General features: G+C 39.1%; 2 protein-coding genes across 3 annotated transcripts in view; one reads left to right on the plus strand and one right to left on the minus strand.

The window, feature by feature from the left end:
* LOC126175551 (nudC domain-containing protein 1) overlaps positions 1–4320 on the plus strand; it is a 121736-nt gene extending 117416 nt beyond the window's left edge. The window contains exon 10 of the mRNA XM_049922395.1: positions 3809–4320. Coding sequence (XP_049778352.1) covers positions 3809–4050 — 242 coding nt within the window. The 3' untranslated portion in view covers positions 4051–4320. The remainder of the gene's footprint in view (positions 1–3808) is intronic.
* A 770-nt stretch (positions 4321–5090) lies between these two features.
* Positions 5091–25698, minus strand: part of LOC126175552 (epimerase family protein SDR39U1) — a 49665-nt gene continuing 29057 nt past the window's right edge. For both annotated transcript variants that reach the window (XM_049922397.1, XM_049922396.1), the window contains exon 6: positions 5091–5378. In XM_049922397.1, coding sequence (XP_049778354.1) covers positions 5154–5378 — 225 coding nt within the window. In that variant the 3' untranslated portion in view covers positions 5091–5153. The remainder of the gene's footprint in view (positions 5379–25698) is intronic.

Here is a 25698-nt window from a genome sequence, read left to right on the forward strand (position 1 = left end):
CATCAGTTATTTTGCTCTCCTACTAACTCCTCTAATGCTTAAAGTGTCTCATTTCCTAATCTAATTCCCTCAGCTTCACCTGATGTAATTCGACTACATTCCATTACTCTCATTTTACTTTTGTTGATGTTCATCTTATATTCTCCATTCAAGACGCTGTCCATTTCGTTCAGTGCTCTTCCAAGTTCTTTGCTGTCTCTGTCAGAATTACAATGTCATCGACAAACCTCAAAGATTTTATTTTTTCTCCATGGATTTTAATTCCTACTCCAAATTTTTCTTTTGTTTCCTTTACTGCTCGCTCAATATACAGATTGAATAACATTGGGGATATGCTAGAACTCTGTCTCACTCCCTATAAGTGGCATCTGGTTTCTGTACAAATTGTAAGTAGCCTTCCGCTCCCTGTATTATACCCCTGCCACCTTCAGAATTTGAAAGAGAGTATTCCAGTCAACATTGTCAAAAGTGCTCTCTGAGTCTACAAATGTTAGAAACACAGGTTTGCCTTTCCTTAATATGTCTTCTAAGATAAGTCATTGGGTCAGTATTGCCTCGCGTTTTCTAATATTTCTATGGAACCCAAACTGATCTTCCCCGAGGTTGGCTTCTACCAGATTTACATTCTGTAAAGAATTCATGTTAGTATTTTGCAGCTATGGTGTATTAAATTGGTAGTTCGATAATTTTCATACTTGTCAACACCAGCCTTCTTTGGGACTGGAATTGTTATAGTCTTCTTGACATCTGAGGGTATTTCACCTGTCTCATACATCTTGCTCACCAGATGGTAGAGTTTTGTCATGCCTGGGTCTCCCAAGGCTATCAGTAGTTCTAATGGAAAGCTGTCTACTCATGGGGCCTTGTTTCAACTTAGGTGTTTCAGTGCTCTGTCAGATTCTTCACACAGTATCATATCTCTCATTTCATCTTCATCTACATCCTCTTGAATTTCCAGAATATTGCACTCAAGTACATTGCCCTTGTGTTGACCCTCTATATACTCCTTCCACCTTTGTGCTTTCCCTTCTTTGCTTAGGATTGGTTTTCCGTCTTAGCTCTTGATGTTCATACAGGTGGTTCTCTTTTCTCCAAAGGTCTCTTTAATTTTCCTTTAGGCAGTATCTCTCTTATTACTTGTGATATGGGGCTCTACATCCTTGTATATGTCTTCTAGCCATCCCTGCTTAGGTATTTTGCACTTCCTGTAAATCTCATTTTTGAGATGTTTGTACCCCTTTTCATCTGCTTCATTTACTGCATTTTCTCCTGTCATCAATTAAATTCAATATCTCTTCTGTTACCCAAGGATATCTACTAGCACTCATCTTTTTACCTGCTGCCTTCACTATTTCATTCCTCAAAGCTACCCATTCTTCTTCTACTGTATTTCTTCCCCTGCTCTTGTTAATCGTTCCCTAATGCTGTCTCTTAAAACTGTCTACAAACCCTGGTTCTTTCAGTTTATCCAGGTCCCATCTCCTTAAATTACTACCGTTTTGCTGTTTCTTCAGTTTTAATCTACAGTTCTTAATCAGTAAATTGTGGTCAGAGTCCACATCTGCTGCTGAAAATGTCTTACAATTTAACACATGGTTCGTAAATCTATGTCCTACCTTTATATAATCTATCGAAACCTTCCAGTGTTTCCGGGCCTCTTCCACTTATATAACCTTCTTTCATGATTCTTAAACCGAGTGTTAGCTATGATTTGGTTATGCTCTGTGTAAAATTCTATCAGACGGCTTCCTCTTTCATTCCTTACCCCGAGTCCATATTCACCTAGTACTTTTCCTTCTTTTCCTTTTCCTACTATTGAATTCCAAACCCCCATTATTATTAAAGTTTTATCTCCCTTAACTATCTGAATAATTTCTTTTTATCGCATCATACATTTCTTAAATCTCGTCATCATCTGTGGATCTAGTTGGCATATAAACTTGTACTACTGTGGTCGGCATGGGCTTCACGTCTATCTTGGCTACAATAATGCTTTCACCATGCAGTTTGTAGTAGCTTACCTGCACTCCTATTTTTTATTCATTAATAAACCAACTCCTGCATTAGCCCTATTTGATTTGTATTTATAACCCTGTACTCACCCGACCAGAAGTCTTGTTCGTCCTGCCGCCGAATTTCACTAATTCCCACTATATCTAACTTTAACCTACCTGCCCAATTAAGGGATCTGACATCCCACGCTCCAATCTGTGGAATGCCAGTTTTCTTTAACGTGATAACGTCGTCGTCCTGAGTAGTTCCTGTCTGGAGATCCTAATGAGGGACTATTTTACCTCGAATATTTTACCCAAGAGGATGCCATCATTATTTAATCATACAGTAAAGCTGCTTGCCGTCAGGAAAAATTACAGCCTTATTTCCCCTTGTTTTCAACCGTTCACAGTACCAGCACAGCAAGGCTGCTTTGGTTGATGTTACAAGGCCAATCATCCAGACTGGTGCCACTGCAGTTACTGAAAAGGCTGCTTGCCCCTCTTCCAAAACCACATGGTTGTCTGGTCTCTCAACAGATACCCCTCCATTGTGGTTGTGGTTGCACCTATCATACGGCTATCTGTTTCACTGAGGCACACAAGTCTCCCCATTAGTGGCAAGGTACATGGGTCAGCCTATCAGTTGCAATTTTAGGATGTCAATAAATTCCATAGATAGGAGCCATTGTTATTTGTGTGTATGGTACCGGAGTTTCATTTTGAAAGTTATCCTGTCTGTAGAACCATCTTGTCACATAGCGTAGTTGGCATATATATTGTAAAATGGTATGTGTGGCAACGTATTTGGGCACTGATAAAAGTAGTAAGTATCAGAATATTTACTGAAAAGTATTGAAACTTACCTGTGAATTTTTAATACAAACTATGGTACTATTAATCCCCCCCATCTCCCAGCCATGGGCAATGTGAACTTGTGTGTTCAGCTCTTTCTGAACAATTTCGTGGACCCTGCTGTTCTCGTTTTGGACATAATTTCTGTGCGCTGTTTGCACAGCAAAAGTTAAGATTTTCGTGTCTGATCTTTATCTGTTGCTTTGCAACCTTGTAGATTGTTATTTTCCTAGAGAACCATTTTTCTTTTTGCAAATTGTAGGTGGAAGGGGAGAAATAATAGGAAGGGGAAGGAACTGATGATGTTAGCTGCATCGGGACTTTCTGTGGAATCGGCAGCAAAGAGTAAAACTGTGTGTCGGACTGGGACTCAAACCTGGGATCACCTGCTTACTAGGCAGCTGCGTAACCCACAATGCCATCCGAACACAGTGCTTATCATAAATGCATTGACTATCTCGGCCTGTTCCCAGTCCAACCCACACTACCACCAAGCACCACCTACCCGTCCACATTGTTCATGCTGTCTAAGTTTTGACTCCCACTGGAGGGAAATAAGTTTTCTATTTGTTATGAATGCATGGTGTCTGTTCTTTCAGACATGTCTGAAAGAACAGACACCACACATTTATAATAATAATAATAAAAAAAAAGTATTTTGGTTGCAACATCTGAAGGAGCAATTTTGTAACCATATTCCTGAGCTTGTGTGTGGAACCTTGCTTCAAGATATAAAACACTCAGAAAAATTACCAATAAGTTTATTCTGCTTTCATAATGTTGAATGAAATTTTCATGTTTTCCACCACATATTATGTGGTTTTGTTGTTACATTCCTTTAATTCTGTCCTTACAACTATTGTAATTATTGAATAAAACTGCTCTGTGATTTTGCATGGAAAAAATGGAGGCGTTTAGATGGTTAAGCGGTCAAAACTTAATTTATTATTCTTCTGTTGCAGATCTGTCATATGTTGCTATATGTGAAGCAACTAGACATATATACATATACAGACAACCTTGTCCAGTGAATGGAGAACTCAGAAATCGTCGAACTGGCAGACATGTGAAACAGGTCGCAGTGCAACAACTTTTGAACCTTGACTCTCAGGAAGAAATTCTGGGTGTTCATGCATCTATTGAATTCCTTTATGTGTTAACTCCATCAACTATGTATGCATTTCACATAAATGTCAAGGATTAAAAACATTTTGTAAAGTTACTACACTTTCATTTATCTTAACATTTTCTTCACGGCCAATTTGAAATCTTCATGTATAACAACTGAAGAGTTTTCTGTAAAGAGAAAGATGCAAACTGAAGGGAAAATATATTTGTAAAGTGTACAAGCATAGGCACATTCCTAATTGATGTTAATCAAATGAGATACTATTAAATTTTCAATACTAGTCTGCATAGGTGAGAATCCTACTATGCGTTTATAAGGAGCAATACAAAATAAGTTAAAAGTGAACCTTGACGAACTGAGTACTATTGTTTCCGATGCATTTCAGGTCCCTTACAGTATCTTGAAAGAAGTCAGTGTTCTGTGTGGCTGTGTTTATTTGAAACACCCTTCATTTCATTAGCAGTTAAGGTAATTTCATCTTCTTGGGCATTATCATGCAACAGCCTACCAAAAATTAGGTTATATGCTTCCATTTATCAGTATGCCATTCACATTTTTTGTTCTAGTTACAGAACTTCACATCTGCAATTGTGCAATATTTATTTCTTTTTCAGTTGATTGTTCCATTGCCATGTAGATGGAAGCATGTGACATAATTTTTTTGTGATGTTTCCTGATGATACCAAAGGAGATAATATTAACAAATTTCCAATGAAAAAAGTTTTATTTTTTTATTATTGATAGGAACATTCCTATCTTTAAGAAATTTAGTGATACTATGGATCCAAGAATAAAACTACTTTTTACAGTGTGCCATCCTCTAAGCACATAGTCGAACACTCTGTATTCAGAAATAGCACATTAAATCGTCTTAATCTACAACACTGAGCATAACCTGCTAGATTTTATTTTATGTTCCTGAAGAATGCTTCCAATCACGTAAGACATCCTCCACTTTAAATATCCCCATCCTTTGTGCAGTTGTAATGGTGAAATTGTTTGTGACCACAGCATTCATTATTGGATTGATCCTCCATCTCCCCCCTCCCCCCCCAAACACTCATGGTAAAGAGAGGATAAGCACTTTGGAGATAAAAGAAAAACATTGTACCACATGTTGGAAACGACACTTTTAATTACAGCCAGTCTAATAACTTAATTGAGATTCATTTTCAAAATTACTTTGAGCTCACAATATCTTTACAAGCTGACTCAATGTCAGGAAATTTATACTGGAACCCATAGGACAGGGTTCGTTTAGGAATAACCTTTTGTCCCTCTGTAATCATCTTTGCTCTGTCTTCACTGAAGGCCAAATTCAAAACCATTTCTGGCAGTGGGATGAAAGCTGGCCGCCACAGTGCTCTAGCAAAGGCTTGTGTGAATTCCTTGTTTGTGACAACCTGAAAAAGAATAGGATAATAGTTTACAGCTTTGAAGTATTCAAGATTAAGTTAACTTTTTCATAGTTGTTAGAAATACTCATTTTATTAGACAAAGATCTAAGTGATATAAAATTAGAAATCACTGGCTGGTGAATTCTCTTAGCAGGCATTTCAGAATCAACAAGCTGAAATGGCAGACCCACAGTAGGAGGCACTTGGATGAGAAAAGTTTAGAATAATAACAATTATCTAAGTTTGAACGTTGTAGATATGCAACAAAATCCTATATGGGGGGAATGAGTCCAAAATGTGCACTACAGTTGTGTATTAAACAGTCTTCTGCAATTTACGTGACTATTCAATGTCAGTTTCTAATAGAAACTTCTTTGCTGCTTAATATGCCCGTTTCAGAAAATAGGACCATCAGACATAACCATGGGAATTAAGTGGAGCTGAAAGACATGGGCTTGTGTTTATATTGCTAGGTGTCAATTCTCATTGGTCTTCATACTGGAGTATGACATACACAAAAACATACCAATATGACTTACATACCAGCAAAACTTGTGATGGAACCTGAACATACGATATGTACAAAGTGATCTTAAATGAGATCCATACTCTGCAAACCACTACATTTTTTTTCATTTTATAAAGTGCAAAATTTCACATTTTTAACATTTAAAGCATGTTGCCAGTCTTTGCACCACTTTCAAATCTTATCAAGATCTAACTCAATATTTGTGCGGTTTTAAAAATTAGACAGTACATCATTATGGATACCTGCACCTGTTAAAAATCTGATGTTACTATTATTGTCTGCAAGGTCATTAATATGCAACATGAACAGGGTCGTTGTGCACACATGGAGCTACTCACATAACTGTCTGTTTCTCTCCATCCAGGAATACATGCTGCATTCTCCCTACCGAGCGTTCCTCAGTCTCAAATTTCACTCGAGACAAAATACAGTTCGTCCAGTAAATGCCTCAACCCCATTGACCAAGTTGTCTATCCCAGCAGTCTTTCCTTGTGCTTATAACAGCAGCTGCCTTAGTCTGACTGTTCGTCTCCTATGTACAGAGTGGATTGTTGAAGAATTTATCTTGATTCAGTGGGGGGGGGGGGGGGGGCGCAGAAGGTGGGGGTACCGCATACTGTGCGAACTTTTTCAATGTGTGTGTGTAAAAAGGCATATCTGTATTTTTATAGATTTCTTGATCAGTTATCACAGATATAAGGGGACTACCACAATAAAGGCATCATTGTTGTCTACCATTGCTACCACCAACACCACTACAGGCGCTCAAAGATTATTCATGGCTACAAATCACTGTTGTCATAAGCAAATGATGAACTGTACAGCTAAATTTTATACATGATCTCTCTCATATTTTTGCCCACGTAATCACTGGGCTACAAATTATATGTGAATTGATGACTCAAGTTACAGTTCACGTTGTCTGGATAATTTTAAATTGTGTGATGTAGCAGATCATGCCTATCAGCAAAGTACTTTGCAGACAGCACACTAACCCTGTGTGTTTAAGATTTAGATCCTAGTACAAATGGAAAGGAGAGAAGAAACCACAGTAAGTAATTAGTAAATCAAAGCACTTAAGATCAACTGTCATCAATTACCGTTTCAACAATCAGTAAGAGAGATTTAGTATTTGAAATAATAATGTTAACATTTTTTTTTCACAAGGACCATATTCTGTGACTATTTTGCATCTTTGCATATCTGTAATGACTCAGACATTCTGTTGATCCTTTTATGCATGTGAGATGGTAGGAGCAAGTCAAAAAAATATATACATATAAATTACATAGAATGTTTAAAGTGATTCTAAGGGAAAGTACAGTTAATTTACAGACACAGAACTACGTCAAAATAGGCATAGTACAATAATTAGTACATGTACAATAATACATAACAAACAGACAATCAAAATATATGTATAAGTCTATAACTATATCTTATAAAAATTCTTCTAATGAATAAAGTTTAATTGAGCAAATCCATCTTTACTTTAGTTTTAAATAATTTACTGTTAATTCACAGACCTCTGATACTATTAGACAATGAACTAAACATATTAGTATCGGAACACTGTAAACCTTTGTGCCGAGGTTAGATTTTTGAAATAACAGTGGAGGTCAGCCTTCCTTCCATTGTGAACATGGTAAATTTCACTGGTTTCATAGTGCACAGGATTGTTAACCATGGAGCTCATAATAGTATTTATTTGGATGTTGTGATAGCACATGTTTGTTAAAAAAGATTGACATGAATTTCTTGTGGGGAAACTCTGCAAATAATTTGTTAGTCTTTCTCTGCAGAAAGAAAATGTTCTTAGGTGTTTATGAACTGCTGTAGAAAATAACTCCACAGCACATAAGAGTGGAAGTACCCAGAGTGAGTAGATTTTGTGACACTGATGTTACCAATGTCCTTACAGTAAAAATAGCTGAGGACAAACTTTGTAGGGTCTGGACAACATTATGTTCCCAGGTAACCTTGCCACCAATGCAGATACCTAAGGATGTGGGACAGTCTACCCTTTATATTTTCTGACTGCTGCGTACAATAGGTTTCTCCTACAGGATTTAGTGATTAAAACTGAAATGGACATAATTAGTTTTACTCATATTTATTGACAGAGAGTTTACTTTGAACCAGGTTACGAGTTCGTAGAGTAAAGTGTTGGCATATCCTATATAGCGGTGGAATGTTTATTGTTTGTCACAGTGCGTACTGTTGTCAAACATAGTGAACAAGCATGTATTGTGAAAAATGTAAGTCATATTTATACACTCTAAGACAAAAAGATGCACCAAGGGAGAACTATCCAAACAGTACAGATGTGATGACATGTACAAACAAACTATTATAATTTCAGAAAAAAATTGATTTATTCAAGAGAACACCCAAATTGTGGAAGTCAATATTGTGTTGGTCCACATCTGACTCTTATGCAAGCAGTTATTCAGCCTGGCATCAACTGATACAGTTGTTGGATGTCCTGAGGGATATTGTGCTACATTCTGTCCAGTTAATACATTAGATCATCAAAATCCTGAGCTGATTGGAGGGCCCTGCCCGTAATGCTCTAACCCTTCTCAGTTAGGGAGAGATGCGTCCTTGCTGGCTAAGGTAGGGTTTGGCAAGCACAAAGATAAGCAGAAGAAATTCTCACTGTGTTCGGGCAGGCATTATCGTACCGAAATGTAAGCCCATGGGGGCTTGCCATGAAGGGAAACAAAACAGTGTGTAGAATATCATCAACATAACACAAAAACATGAAAAAATGAAAACAAAAGGGATCCTTCTATGAAATGAAATGACACCCCAGACCATCAATACTGTTTGTCGGGTTGTATGGCATGTGAGTGAGGCTGGTGATCCCATCGCTGTCTGGGGCGTCTCCCCATAAGCCTTCACTGGTCATTGTGGCCTGGAATCTCACTGACTGGAGTAGAACTGTGTTCAAAGTCCTCCTTCGAATTGGGCCTCGATTACCAGTGAAGACACGTCTCAAGACACCCCAGACAGTGGTGGGACACTAACCTGACTGTCACCAATGGCCCGACAGCTAGGAGTGATAGTCTGGGCTGCCATTTCATTTTGCAGCATGACCCTTTGGTTGTCATTTGCGGCACCCTTACAGCACAGTGGTACATCAACAATGTTCTATGCCCCATTTTGTTGCCTTTCATGGGATGCCATCCTGGACTTACATTTCCTTACATGGAATGAGTTTCTACTGCGTGTTTCCATGCTTGTCAAACCCTACCTTGGCCAGCAAGGGTACTGGATTTCTCCACAATTGAGAATGTTTACAGCATTATGGCCAGGACCCTCCAACCCACTTGGGATGGTGGTGATCTAATATTCCAACTGGACAGAATTTTGGATGATGCCCCCAGGACAGCATCCAAAAAGTTATTGAATCAGTGCCAAGCCAAATAACTGCTTGTATAATGGTCAAAGGAGGACCAATGTGTTGTTAACTTGCTCAGTTCTTTCTCTTGAATAAATCATACAGTTTTTTTGAAATTGTAATTTGTTTGTGTGTCCATGCATGTCACACAGGTGCAGTGGCAAAGGGGGGGGGGGGGGGGGGGGGGGTGGGCACAAGAGCTCCCCCCCTTCCAATGGAGTATCATAATACACTGGATAAAATGACTCCAGAAATCATCAAATATATTACTTCAACAGAGTCAATCATTTTTTTAATAATTATGTAGCAATATTGGTTGCAATGTATTTCAAACACATTTTAACAAAAGAATAAGAAAGGCAAATAGCTTACTACCTAAACCGATAAAAATCATTTAACTTACAATGGGTGTCGTATTATTTATTAATATACACTGGATGTATATTAATGTACCAATTACAATAATCAAGAAAGCTAAATATGCCTGGTATGCCTATCATCACTTAAATTGCTGACCCCCCCAGACAAAAACTTCGAAATCACCTGACATCTGGGTCAAATCGTATTATTTTTCCGGACACGCACATTCTGTAGACACGTTTCAGTGCTGGCAACGCCAGTGGGTGCGCACCACCTACCGACCAGTAGATATAAACTACACACAAGAGTAACAGGAATTTGTGAAAGCACATTATAGAGACAGTTTTTGGAGAGTTATTCACTTTTAATTAAAGGAGAGCTGAAACTATGGAAGAAAAAGTGGGTTGATGAAAGTAAAAGACCTGAAACAACAAAGCTTCTCTACTTTGAGATGAAAAAAGACTTATTTGAGTAACACAGTGGGGCAGGTGGATTGGCTCTGGCAAATATCCATAAAGAAAGGGATATGGACATTGAAAATATCATTGACATATTCCGTAAAAAGAGACAGAGAAGAATCAGAATGACAAAATGGGTAGAAGACAGAAATATCCAGTGAGTTTTGTTACATAATTTTTTTTTAATATTGTCATCTTCTGTATCCAGAAAATTAATGAAAACTTATTTGTTGTAAGTTGACCTTTTTATGGTTTATGTGATTTATAAAATCTCCCATGTTAAGTTTTTTTACCCTGAACTCCAAAACAGTTACCAAAAACTACTTTAAGCAACCCCAAATTTTGAGAAATAGCAGTGGTGGAGGACTGTACTCCATGCAGTACAGTTCCCCCTTCCACCAGCTTTGCTGCTCTTATCCAAAAATACCTTCTGCTTCTTGTACGTAGGATTTTATCCAGTGTCCCACTGCCCCTAATGCCACAGTGGCACACTTTGGAGAGTACTGTTTTGTGACCCACACTGCTAAAACCCTTAGAAAGATCACAAAATATACCAATTGGCTCAATTTTTTTATGTAGGATTCCAGTACATTGTGAAAGAAAAATACAGATTCAGTTGTAGACATAGTTTTTTTCCAAAAAGGTGTCTAAGTTTTTGTGATGCCCTCACATCACAAGTCTGGTATGAAGTACTTTCTCAATAATTTTTGTGAATGTGGACAAGATAAAGAAATGATGATAGTTCATGTTTTGTGTTGTATTGCTCTGATTACATCGGATGTGCTGTGAGCAACTGTCGACCATGCCATGTTATGGATGCAGCATGTTACTGAATCAGGAGTTCATACAGAACACATGTTGAAACTTGTGACTATATCCTAATGAACGTGCCAGAACCACTAATATCATGTGTCTGATTGTCCCTCCCCTTTTCCTGTGCCCACACCACACTCTGACTGCTTACAGTGCCATATTTCCACCTGGTGGTAGAAAGTGGAATTATTATCTTTTCCAACATACTCCATGAGCACACTGATTAAGGGTCATATCTGTGACGTATACAGCTCACACTGCAGCAGTTGGAACTGCATCAGTTTAATTATAACTACCTGGTATTACATTTCCGGTAGAGATTTAGCAAACACACTTGCAGATGTGTGGCATATAGGCACATTTAAGAACAGAAAAAATAATTTGATTCTGCTGTTTTCAACTGTGTGTATATTACCCATCATTTAACTGCTGGTGAGCATTTGACTGAACTCATTTTTGTTTATCTCAACAACCAATATTTCAGTCATAATGAATAACAGCTTCTTTAGAAAAATGATGCAAGTCACTGCATGAAGGTTAAAACATGGACATCTAATTTGATTTTACTCGATGCCAAAGTTATAGCTATAAAACAATGATAGTTAAGGGAAGTTTTCAAGTTTGTCTTAAATCTGCTGGTGACTGATTAGATGAATATTGAAATGATCATTAAATTTTACATATAGGCAAAAAGTCTAATCATAAGTATGAATTTTCAAGTGTAAATTGCATTTATTTATTCTGTTAGTGACAGATAGCATTAATCATTTATGGAAGCCAACTGGAGTTTCATTTATCAGCAATATTTTTATAATTCACTTATGTAGCATAAGTACTTCAATGACATAAGTTATGTTGCCCTGGAAAATTAGTCTGGAAGCCAATAACGAACAGAAACTGTTATGCGAACCAACTGCACAACTTGAAAAGGGCTCAAAGGATGAAAGAAGTGATGAGAGAAGTAGGCGTGGACTGTACATACTGCATGGCTTAGGGTGACTCATAATAATTACTGTTGACAAAAGACTTTAAACCCTTAATGTTTTTGGGAAATATTATAATGGTTTTTATGACTTGTAAGCATGTGACATGCATGCTGGTACTTCACAAAGTACTAGTGTTTTAAAACCGAGTGGGACGGCGCTTTTCCTTTTCAATTGTGTGCAACGAAGTGAAAACACTTAATCTGACAATAGGGAATAACAAAAAACTGAAGTATCACAACAAAAAACAAAAGATATCATGTACATCCTCCCTGCAAACCATGGACCTTATCACGGATGCGTGGCTTGTGTGTCAGGCATAAAGTAGATGCAACAACAACAGAAGAGTACCTGTAGAAAGGTTAGGCTAACATATGGTTTCTGGAGATGTGCAATGGCAAGAGACTGAATGGCTGTCTGATCTTATAATATTAGCCAACACTGCCTTACATTGTTCTTCCTGTAATCAGCTAAAAGTCAAGTGCAACTAGCCATTATATTTCCCAAGGATGTGCAACTCTATAATAATATTTGCTGGCGACGGTGGTGTCCTCCTGGATAAAAATATTCCATAGGTAAAATAGCTGCACGGCAGGGACTACTCAGGATGATGTCATGGGAAAACCTTATGGTGTTGTACAGTTCATAGCATGGAATGTTATGTCACTTACACAAGGTAGTTAGGTAAGAGACTCTAAAAAAGAAATGCATAAGTTGAAGTTAGATGTAGTGAGAATTTGTGGTCAGTGGTGACAAGAAAGAAAAGAAGAGAACATCAAATGGGAAGAAGGAATGCAAGGGGAATACTCCCGGTAGGTGTTTTGCAGAGAGCATAATTTAACACTTTCGCTGCGGCATCGGTGCAGGCGTGCAACTCTCCAGTGCGGCCCAGCAACACTCTGAAACGGCAGGTACTGTCCTGAAACGGATTCGAAAGCTGTGCTTCCACGCTATCATCACTCTGCAGTTCTTCTGCAGCCTCTAAATGATAATCTCCGTGGTATGCCTCATCCTCAATACACAGGAAATCACCGTCGTCTAGTACACTAAGTAACTGTTCCTCTGTTAATTTAACACTTTTCCTGCTCCTTTTCACATTGGAAGGTCCAGGTGTCTGTTCACTAGTCTCCATTACGAACAATATATGTTCGATAACTGACCACACAAAGGTGTACACGCTTTCATACTAGCTTAAGACACTGCAACTAGACTGCGTAATCCGACAGTGAGCGCGGATGCTTATAAGCGTCAGCCACACTGGCACGTGGCTTGTTTTGACACTTATAAGTGTCAGCCGCAGCAAAAGTGTTAATAATGATTAACATTTGATTTATGAAGAAGGAAAGATGGTTGTATATATGGAACAGATCTAGTGGCACCAGGTTTCAGGTATGTTATATAATGGTAAGATAGAGATTTTGAAACTGCAAAACATTTCTAGTGGCAGAAGTGGATTCCAGACACAATTTATTGGTTATTAAATCCAGATTAAAACTGAAGAAATTGCAGAAAGATAAGAAATTGAGGACATGGGACCCATATAACTTTGTAAAAAACATCTGTTGACTTTCAAAGGGAGTATTAGACAACAGTTTAATTTAAGAGAAGACAAATAGGTAGTTGAGAAATGAAACAATGAAGGCAGCAGAGGACAAAAAGACGAAGTCCAAAGCAGGAACGGCTAAATAGGAAATACATAGCTGCAGAAGCATATGTCACTATGGCAAAGAATGGTGTCACCAAAAGGAAAAATTAAAGGAATCTTCTTGCAAAATAAAGCAGCAGTTAGATAAATATCAAGAGCACACTTGTCAGATAACAAACCAGGACTAAACAAATTCTAATAGGCAGGAAGAGCTGTACAAAGGAAACAAATTTGAAGACAATTTTGTAGAACAGAAAGATGAAGGTGGTATCGGGGATAAGGGACTGGAGAAGAATTTGACAGATTTAAGTTGAAACATGGAGCAAATGACTTTCTGTCAGAATTACAGATAACCTTGGTATGCAAATAATATGATACAGGTGAAATACTGCCAGGCTTCAAGCAAGAAGAATGTAATAATTTTGATTCTAAAGAAGGCGGAAGCTGACAAGTGTGAAAATTACAGAAGAATGGCAAGATCAGTTTGTATTCCAGAAAAATTTAGGAACAAACAAGGCAATGCAGACCCTATGACGTATCTTAGAACATAGACTGAAGAAAGGGGAACCTACATTTATATCATTTGTAGATTTAGAAAAAGCTTTTAACAGTGTTGACTGAAACACACTGTCTGCAATTGTGTAGGTAGCGGAGATAACATATAAGCAGCAAAAAGTTATCCGTAACTTGTGCAGAAACCAGTTTGCAGATATGAATTGAAAGGTCTATTCCCACTGTTATTTAATCTGGTGCATCAAGGAAGTAGTGCAGAAAACCAAGGAGAAATTTGGAAAGTTCAGGGAGAAGAAATAAAAAAAATTGAGGTTTGTCAATGATAAGAAACGGAAAGAGTTGAAAACAAACAAGTTGCCAGGTCTAGATGGAATCCCAATTCAGTTTTACAGAGAATACTCTACAGCAATGGTCCCTTAAGTAGGTGGTATTTATTGTGAATCTCTTGCCCCACAAGAAGTCCCAGGTGACTGGAAAAAGGCGCAGTTGACTCCTGCATATATTATAAGTGACCAGCACAATTACAGACCAATATCCTTAACATTGGTTTGTTGCAGAATTCTTCAACACATTCTGAGTTCAAATATAATAAATATTATAAAATATATAATATAACACAATAAAAATTATAAAATATAATAAATTTGTTCCATAAAAACACGGGAGATTCCCGTCCCTAGATCTGTACGAATTTAGAAAGTGTCGGGTGTGAGGAATTCAGTTTGCACTTTTCTCACATGATATCCTACAAACCATAAATGGAGAGCAACATGCAGATTGTATATTGATAGACTTCCAGAAAGCATTTGACATGGTGCCCCATTGCAAACTGTTGACAAAGGTCTGAGCCTACAGTTTAGGTTCCCAGATATGTGAGTGAATCCAAGACTCTTCAAGTAATAGTACCCAGTATGGTCCTCGAGGGCAAGTGTTCATCAGAGACAAGGGTATTATCAGGAGTGCCTCCAGGGGAGTGTAATAGGACTGCTTTTATCTTCTATATACATAAATGACCTGACGGACAGGGTGAGCAGCAATTTATGGCTGTTTGCCGATGACACTGTGGGAAATGGGAAGGTGTCATCATTGAGTAACTGTGGGAGTGTACTAGGCGATTTAGAAAAAAATTCTAGTTGGTGTGATGAATGGCTGCTTGCTCTAAATGTAGAAAAATGTAAGTTAATGCAAATGAGTAGGAAAAACAATCTTGGAACATTCGAATACAGCATTAGTAGGTGCATTTCGACACAGTCACAATTAAATATCTAGGCGTAACACTGCAAAGCAATACGAAATGGAATTAGCACATCAGGTTGGTAATAGGGGGGGGGGGGGGGGGGCAAATGCTTGACTTCATTTTACTGGGAGAAATTTGGGAAACCATAACTCATTCATAAAGGAGAGAATGTATAGAATGTTGGTGTGACCAATTCTTGAGTGCTGTTTGGGATATCCACTCTGAATAAAGGAAGACATCGAAACATCTCAGAGGCATGCTCCTAGATTTGTTACCAGTAGGTTCAATCAGCATGCAAGTATTATGGAGATGCTTCATGAACTCAAACAGGAAACCTTGGAGGGAAGACGATGCTCTTTTCACAAGGCCAGAGTTCAGAACGATTCTACTGCCACCACCATGCATTTTCCATAAGGACTGTGAAGATAAGATGTGAGAAATTAGGCCTCTTGTGGAGACTTTTAGACAGTTGTTGTTCGCTCTATTTGCAAGCGGAACAGAAAAGGAAATGACTAGTAGTGGTACGGGTACCATTCATCATGCACAGTTCAATTGTTTGCAGAGTATATATGTAGATGATGTAGATGTAGATATAGATACAATTTCATCATGGGTGACAAAAGACACGAAAGATTTGTTGAATGGCAAGGATTGTGTCTTGAAAATAAGTTATAAGATGAAAAAAGTAAAACAAAGGTAATGGAATGTAGTTGACTTAAATCAGGCAGTGATGAAGAAATTACTAGGTGAGTTTTACTTTGAGCAGCAAAATAACTGATAGGGAATATAAGAAGAAGGTTGGCAATAACAAGAAAATTATTTCTGAAACAGAGAAATTTGTTAACACTGAACATAAATTTATTTGTTATGGAATCTTTATTGATTATAAGGAAATAAAATTTGTGACAAAACTTGATTAAAAGATGAGATCTGTTGACTACATAAATCATCATCAGGTCACTGTGTAACAATGGAATAGCATTTGCAATGTTTGACTAATTTTGTCATTAAAGTAAACAAAATGTGATGCACTTCTATTATAAAAAATGACACACATGTGCATTTTGCTTATTTTTATGAAAAAACTAGCCAAATATTATTCATGCTTTTCCATTGTTAGACTGTAACCTGATGATCAATATGATCAACTGACAGGATTCATCCTGAGGCAACAAGGAATTGTTAAGTCGGTAACAGAGGGAAGTGTGTGTGGCACAATTTATAGAGGGAGGCGAAAGCTTGACTGTACTAAACAGGTTCAAATGGATGTAGCATGTAACAGCTACGCAGAGACAAAGAGGGTTACACAGGGTAGACCAGTGTGGAGAGCTTCATCACTGTCATATTTAGACCTATCAGGGGTTTCATATCACTCCAACTGCACAAGACCCACACTACTACAGAACCTCCACCAGCTTGAGCAGTCCCATGCTGACATGCAGGGTTCATGGATTCATAAGGTTGTCTCCATACCCGTACATGTCCATTCACTTGATACAATTTGAAATGAGACTTGTCTGACCAGTCATCATGTATCCAGTCATCAACAGTCCAATGTTGGTGTTAAATGGGCCCAGGCAAGGTGTAAAGCTTTGCATCGCGCAGTCATCAAGCGTACACAAGTGGGCCTAGGGCTCCGAAAGCCAATATCGATGATGTTTCGTTGAATGGTTTGCACACTGACACTTGTAGATGGCCCAGCACTGAAATCTACGATACTGATAGGTGACACATACATAAGCATCCTGTCTGATCACCTGCATCCATTCAAGTCCATTGTGCATTCAGAAAGACTTGGGCTATTCCAGCAGGACAATGCAACACCCCACACATCCAGAATTGCTACAGAATGGCTCCAGAAACACTCTTCTGAGTTTAAATGTTCCTCTGGCCATCAAACTCCCCAGAGGTGAACATTATTGAGAACATCTGCGGCGCCTTCCAACATGCTGTTCAGAAGATATCTCCACCCCCTTGTACTCTACGAATTTATGAACAGCCCTGCAGGATTCGTGGTGTCAGTTCCCTCCAGAACTACTTCAAATGTTAGTCGAGTCCATGCCACGTCGTGTTGCGGCACTTCTGCATGCTTGCAGGGTGCTACACAATATTAGGCCGCTGTACCTGTTTCTTTGGCTCTTCAGTGTATGTATGAACTGTGCCAGTTGATTACTATTCTGATAGCAAGTAGGCAATAACGTACAGTACAACACTGCACAGATTATTTTCACAATGCCTACTTATTAACTAAAGTGTCCCAAAAAGCTGTGTACCATTAGGTCCACAGACCTATGATATTTATGTTGTCTCCAAGAGTATCATCCTGTATAAGTTTGTAAAGTAAGTCCTATGACATTCTGAAGGCTGATGTTCCATGTCAATGGAAATACAATGTTATTCATTTAAGAAACTGTTGTAATATATTCCATTGGACACAGGAAGTATTGTGGACCTAAATAGGATTACTTCCAGTTACAGGGAGCATTGTGGCATACACTCCTGGAAATTGAAATAAGAACACCGTGAATTCATTGTCCCAGGAAGGGGAAACTTTATTGACACATTCCTGGGGTCAGATACATCACATGATCACACTGACAGAACCACAGGCACATAGACACAGGCAACAGAGCATGCACAATGTCGGCACTAGTACAGTGTATATCCACCTTTCGCAGCAATGCAGGCTGCTATTCTCCCATGGAGACGATCGTAGAGATGCTGGATGTAGTCCTGTGGAACGGCTTGCCATGCCATTTCCACCTGGCGCCTCAGTTGGACCAGCGTTCGTGCTGGACGTGCAGACCGCGTGAGACGACGCTTCATCCAGTCCCAAACATGCTCAATGGGGGACAGATCCGGAGATCTTGCTGGCCAGGGTAGTTGACTTACACCTTCTAGAGCACGTTGGGTGGCACGGGATACATGCGGACGTGCATTGTCCTGTTGGAACAGCAAGTTCCCTTGCCAGTCTAGGAATGGTAGAACGATGGGTTCGATGACGGTTTGGATGTACCGTGCACTATTCAGTGTCCCCTCGACGATCACCAGTGGTGTACGGCCAGTGTAGGAGATCGCTCCCCACACCATGATGCCGGGTGGTGGCCCTGTGTGCCTCGGTTGTATGCAGTCCTGATTGTGGCGCTCACCTGCATGGCGCCAAACACGCATACAACCATCATTGGCACCAAGGCAGAAGCGACTCTCATCGCTGAAGACGACACGTCTCCATTCGTCCCTCCATTCACGCCTGTCGCGACACCACTGGAGGCGGGCTGCACGATGTTGGGGCGTGAGCGGAAGACGGCCTAACGGTGTGCGGGACCGTAGCCCAGCTTCATGGAGACGGTTGCGAATGGTCCTTGCCGATACCCCAGGAGCAACAGTGTCCCTAATTTGCTGGGAAGTGGCGGTGCGGTCCCCTACGGCACTGCGTAGGATCCTACGGTCTTGGCATGCATCCGTGCGTCGCTGCGGTCCGGTCCCAGGTCGACGGGCACGTGCACCTTCCGCTGACCACTGGCGACAACATCGATGTACTGTGGAGACCTCACGCCCCACGTGTTGAGCAATTCGGCGGTACGTCCACCCGGCCTCCCGCATGCCCACTATACGCCCTCGCTCAAAGTCCGTCAACTGCACATACGGTTCACGTCCACACTGTCGCGGCATGCTACCAGTGTTGAATACTGCGATGGAGCTCCGTATGCCACGGCAAACTGGCTGACACTGACGGCGGCGGTGCACAAATGCTGCGTAGCTAGTGCCATTCGACGGCCAACACCGCGGTTCCTGCTGTGTCCGCTGTGCCGTGCGTGTGATCATTGCTTGTACAGCCCTCTCGCAGTGTCCGGAGCAAGTATGGTGGGTCTGACACACCGGTGTCAATGTGTTCTTTTTTCCATTTCCAGGAGTGTATATTTGCATTCAACAAAATGAAGGGATTATTTCCATTATATATGATGTGGGATGATGATTTCAAATAACAGTAGTTAACAGGATATGACAATAGCAGAACAGGAGGGGAAGATTAGAGCCCTTCAGGCTGAATTAGATAAAGTTATGGAGGCACTAATTAGCTTAAGGGGGGAGAAGGGTGAAGAGAAGTGGGAAGTGGTAGCAGGGAACAGGAGCCACAGAAAGAGGACAGTATCTGACAGTTTCATTGTTAGCACAAAAGATAGATTTTCCCTGCTGCCACTGTTAAGTAATGAAGAGTCCCATGTAGATGTAGGTGTAGCTGATGCACAGCAGGATTCAGTTAGGAAGCCTGTTGCTTCAGAATAAGTAAGAAGTAGGAAGAAAATTCTGCTGTTAGGTAGCAGTCATGGAAGAGGTGTGGGCCAACTTCTGCACAGAAAATTAGGTGACACTAGGTCACAAACTTTTTTAAGCCTAGTGCATCTCTCAACCAAGTGAGAGAGGACATAGGATCTTTGTGTAAAGGCTTCACCAAGGAGGATCATATTGTAATAGTGGGTGGAGCAGGGAACAGTATCGATAGGGACCACGGCTACAGTATTGAGAGTGACCTGGTAAAAATAGTATCAGCAATGAACCATACTAATGTTGAGTTTGTGCCCTTTTTCAAGTGGTACGACTGACCCAAGTTGCACAGCTCTGTGAAGAGGATCAATATGGAGTTGATTGCTTCAGGCTGGCGCTGGGTCAGGGATTGGTTTGGTTCCTGTTGACACTATTGGTAGGTGGGGCTTTACTTCTCATGGCCTGCATCTCAATAGAATAGGGAAGGATATACTGGCTATGTTGATAGCAAATTCTTTAAGGGGGGACACTGCAACTCATGGAAGTACCGGTAGTTCTTTTTTAGGTTAAGCTCATTATCTACACATTCAATATTGAAACAAGGTTTATCTGAAAATGTTAAGCATAATACTTATGAAGACAAAAAAAAGTAATAGTAAATTAACTAAATCAAAATATCAGAGGTTTAAAAAATAAAATTAATGAATTTCAGATCTGTTTAGATAAGTTACAGTCTACAAATCCTGTTGATATTATTTATATTTCTGAACATCATTTAGGTAGTGAAATTGAAATGCTTAATATGGAAGGGTACACCTTAGCTTCAAAGTATTTTAGAAAAGAGATGGAGAAAGGAGGAGTTGCCACTTACGTTAAGAAGGGTCACAATTATAAAAACATTGACATTCTTAAATACTGTAGTGATCAGCATTTTGAAGCATGTGCCACACAAGTAGAAACACACAAAAGAAAAGTAATTATAGTCACAATATACAGCACTCCAACTTGTAATTTCCAGCTATTCACTAAACAGCTCGATACAGTATTAAATTTCTTAACTTCTAAAAATAATGAACTCATACTAAGTGGACATTTTAATTTAAATTTTCTGGAAGATAGTTACTCAAGATCCATACTAGAGTCTCTTACCATTTCTTATAATCTCATTCCCTTAGTACAGTTCCGAACCAGGGTTATGGGTACCAGCAGCACAGACACTACCACACTAGCAAATCATAGTATAAATCCAATATTTAATGGCCTTCCAGATCATGATGCCCAGTTGCTTACATTTCATATAGTGGGGCCTGATTCAACTAATAACAGGAAGTGGGAAACTATAAGAATAATAAATGAAACAGGAATTGTAGGTATAAAAAACTGTTTGAGGAATACAGACTGGAAAGATGTATACAATTCACCCGGGATAAATGAAAAATATGACTGTTTCTCTAATATAGTCATAGGTCACATTGAAAACTGCTGTCCTGAGAAAGTAATCAAAGCAAATAGATTAGATGTTTCAAAACCTTGGATTACAAATGGAATAAAAGTATCTTGCAAAATAAAAAGAAGACTGTACTTAATGTCAAGGGAAAACAATGACTACAGAGCTAAATAACATTACAAATTATATTGTAAAATTCTAAACAAAGTAATCAGAACCCCAAAATGTATTTATTTTCAAGAAAAAATAAATGCCTCTAATAACAAGATAAAAACTATATGGAACATAGTAAAAAGTGAAACAGGAAAAACTAATCAGGCAAATGAGGAAATTACATTAAATGTAAATAATGAGTTGATTAGAGATACCTCCAAAATTGCAGACACTTTCAATAACTTTTTCCTTTCAGTAGCAGACAACTTAGGTTCACATAGTTCCTCAGAAGACAGCTTAAAATATTTAAAAAATGCACTTCCGCAGAAGTTTGACAAAATTCAACTATATCCTACCTAACCGAAAGAGATTTCTAATATTATTAGCTCTCTTAAAAACAAATGTTCCAGTGGTTATGATGAAATGAGCAATACCATAATTAAATGTTGCTCCTCAGAACTTTGTGACATACTGAGTTACTTATGTAATGAATCCCTCCACAGTGGTACTTTTCCAGATAGGCTTAAATATGCTACTGTCAAACCATTACACAAAAAAGGAGACAAATCTTCAGTGGAAAACTTCCATCCTATTTCATTATTGGCAATATTTTCAAAAGTATTTGAAAGTGTTATGTACAACAGACTTTATAAACACTTAGTACAGAAAAATATTCTCATTCACAATCAGTTTGGATTTCTCAAAGGATTGTCAACTGATCAAGCTATATTCACTTTTACAGATGATATATTATAATCAAAGTCATTACCATTTGGAATATTCTGTGATCTGGCTAAAGCTTTTGATTGTGTTAAGCATGATATCCTTATACAAAAGTTAAAATATTATGGGATAACAGGAGTAACAGGCTAATGGTTCTGACCCTATCTTTTTAATAGGAAACAGTGTGTGTCTGTATCAGGCTTACCACATAACAACAGTCATTCAAATTATGAAACCATCAGACAAGGGGTGCCCCAGGGCTCTATTTTAGGTCCCTTGTTGTTCCTATTATACAGGGTGTTACAAAAAGGTACGGCCAAACTTTCAGGAAACATTCCTCACACACAAAGAAAGAAAATATGTTATGTGGACATGTGTCCGGAAACGCTTACTTTCCATGTTAGAGCTCATTTTATTACTTCTCTTCAAATCCCATTAATCATGGAATGGAAACACACAGCAACAGAACGTACCAGCGTGACTTCAAACACTTTGTTACAGGAAATGTTCAACATGTCATCCGTTAGCGAGGATACATGCATCCACCCTCCGTCGCATGGAATCCCTGATGCGCTGATGCAGCCCTGGAGAATGGCGTATTGTATCACAGCCGTCCACAATACGAGCATGAAGAGTCTCTACATTTGGTACCGGGGTTGCGTAGACAAGAGCTTTCAAATGCCCCCATAAATGAAAGTCAAGAGGGTTGAGGTCAGGAGAGCGTGGAGGCCATGGAATTGGTCCGCCTCTACCAATCCATCGGTCACCGAATCTGTTGTTGAGAAGCGTACAAACACTTTGACTCAAATGTGTAGGAGCTCCATCGTGCATGAACCACATGTTGTGTCGTACTTGTAAAGGCACGTGTTCTAGCAGCACAGGTAGAGTATCCTGTATGAAATCATGATAACGTGTTCCATTGAGCTTAGGTGGAAGAACATGGGGCCCAATCAAGACATCACCAACAATGCCTGCCCAAACGTTCACAGAAAATCTGTGTTGATGATGTGATTGCACAATTGTGTGCGGATTCTTGTCAGCCCACACATGTTGATTGTGAAAATTTACAATTTGATCATGTTGGAATGAAGCCTCATCCGTAAAGAGAACATTTGCACTGAAATGAGGATTGACACATTGTTCGATGAACCATTCGCAGAAGTGTACCCGTGGAGGCCAATCAGCTGCTGATAGTGCCTGCACACGCTGTACATGGTACGGAAACAACTGGTTCTCCCGTAGCACTCTCCGTACAGTGGCGTGGTCAGCATTACCTTGTACAGCAGCAACTTCTCTGACGCTGACATTAGGGTTATCGTCAACTGCACAAAGAATTGCCTCATCCATTGCAGGTGTCCTCATCGTTCTAGGTCTTCCCCAGTCGCGAGTCATAGGCTGGAATGTTCCATGCTCCCTAAGACGCCAATCAATTGCTTTGAACGTCTTCCTGTCGGGACACCTTCGTTCTGGAAATCTGTCTCGATACAAATGTACCGCTCCACGGCTATTGCCCTGTGCTAATCCATACATCAAATGGGCATCTGCCAACTCTGCATTTGTAAACATTGCACTGACTGCAAAACCACGTTTGTGATGAACACTAACCTGTTGATGCTACATACTGATGTGCTTGATGCTAGTACTGTAGAGCAATGAGTCGCATGTCAACACAAGCACCGAAGTCATCATTACCTTCCTTGAATTGGGCCAACTGGCGGTGAATCGAGGAAGTACAGTACATGCTGATGAAACTAAAATGAGCTCTAACATGGAAATTAAGCATTTCCGGACACATGTCCACATAACATCTTTTCTTTATTTGTGTGTGAGGAATGTTTCCTGAAAGTTTGGGCGTACCTTTTTGTAACACCCTGTATATTAATGATCTTCCATATGCAGTGTCACAGAATGCAAATTTTGTCTTACTTGCAGATGATACAAGTATTTGTATAAAAAACAGTACCCATGATCTCACTGAGCAATCAGCTAATGAAATATTTGTACGTACCAATGGGTGGTTCACAGCAAATGGATTGTCATTGAATTTTGACAAGACCCAGTACATACAGTTTAGTGTCTCACAAAGAATCCTGACCCTATAAGTATAATGTATTCAAACAATGAAATTAAAGCTAAAGCTGTAGACAGTGTCAAATTTTTAGGGCTACAAATTGACCGTAACCTAAATTGGAAAACTCACACTCTAGACTTAATGAAACGCCTTAGTTCAGCTACATTTGCACTACGCATGATAGCAGAAATAGGTCATTTAAAAATGAAGAAGTTTGTTTATTCGGCCTACTTCCATTCACTAATGAGTTATGGAATCATCTTTTGGGGAAATTCCTCTCACAAAGAAAACATTTTCAAAATTCAGAAATGAGTCATTATAATTATATCTGGTGTCAGTCCTAGATCATCATGCAGAGACCGCTTTAAGAAACTTGGTATTCTAACTACTACTTCACAGTACATATACTCATTGATGTCCTTTGTCATTTCCAACATGTCTCTTTTTTACAAAAAGTGGTGCAAAACATGATTATAATACCAGAACCAAAAACAATCTGTATAAAGGCTATAAAAGCTTAACATTAGTACAAAAAGGAGTCAAATACATGGGTACTCATTTATTCAATAACTTATCAGAGCATATCAAAGGTCTTGTGAGTGATAAAGATTGGTTTCAGAGTGAATTAAAAGAACTTCCTGTTGGCCAACTCCTTTCACTCCATTGATGAATATCTTCACAAGGATTATAGCTCATAACTCTACACTTTGACTCTTTCCACATCCCAGAGACTCCTCTCCAAGGGATCCATCGAAACGAAAAATGTAATGTAACACAAATGAGAATTAAAGTTTAATTAATTGTTTATTATCCTCAGACATATGTGCTGAATGACATGAATTATAGGACCAGTCAGATTCAGCTGACTCACTAAAGAAAAATTCTACCAAGTCCCATCAGAGCAACAGTTGTATCATTCCCAGTGCTAATTCCCTTCATGAGATGCTCATATCACACCAAACACATCGTCCCTCCAAAAGTTTAAGTCCTGAATTTAGCACTCCTCATGACAATACTTTATCAACCTAGCCAAACTGACAGGCAAACAGACACAGGCGCCTCACATAAGTGTGTCTCTTACAGTAGCCCCATCACCACATTTGTGTCTCAAATTTGTGCCCTTTACTGCCACTATAGGTCTCCAACCAACACTGTCCTGATCACCAGACACACAAAGTTGATACCTTTTGAACACCACATGATATTTACAAAATAATTGTACCATGACATACGCTTAATTTATGAACGAACTGACACTAAAAACTATGTATCTAGCTTAAAGATCCAATGAGTTATTGTGATTTGTAGCATTTGCATAACAGACAGATCTTTGAACAGTCAAAGTACATCTTAATTTTATGCTGATACAAAAATCGGGGTGTCTTTTCTATGGAGAAAAAAGCCCCGCTTTCCAATTATTGACTCAGAATAGATGTAGAGCTTCTGGTTCTTGCACAACTGACAATATTAATAGCACACATTTGGCATCATTTAATTTTGATCTTCATTTATATAAAAGCAAAGAAATTTATATTTTTTCTCACAGTTATTTCTTAATACTAGTGTATGCTGCTACATGGAGCACTCTGTTTATAATGCAGCTTCTTAAAAGTAATGTAATATGGTAATTAGCGATGACCTCCTGCCAGCTAAGCAAACGTGTGAATAATATAAGTGTATTATTGATTGATAGCTCTCACCAAGATCTATCTGTTGACACCCCAC

This window comes from Schistocerca cancellata, chromosome 3 (assembly GCF_023864275.1).
Source record: "Schistocerca cancellata isolate TAMUIC-IGC-003103 chromosome 3, iqSchCanc2.1, whole genome shotgun sequence".
In the NCBI taxonomy this organism is placed as follows: domain Eukaryota; kingdom Metazoa; phylum Arthropoda; class Insecta; order Orthoptera; family Acrididae; genus Schistocerca; species Schistocerca cancellata.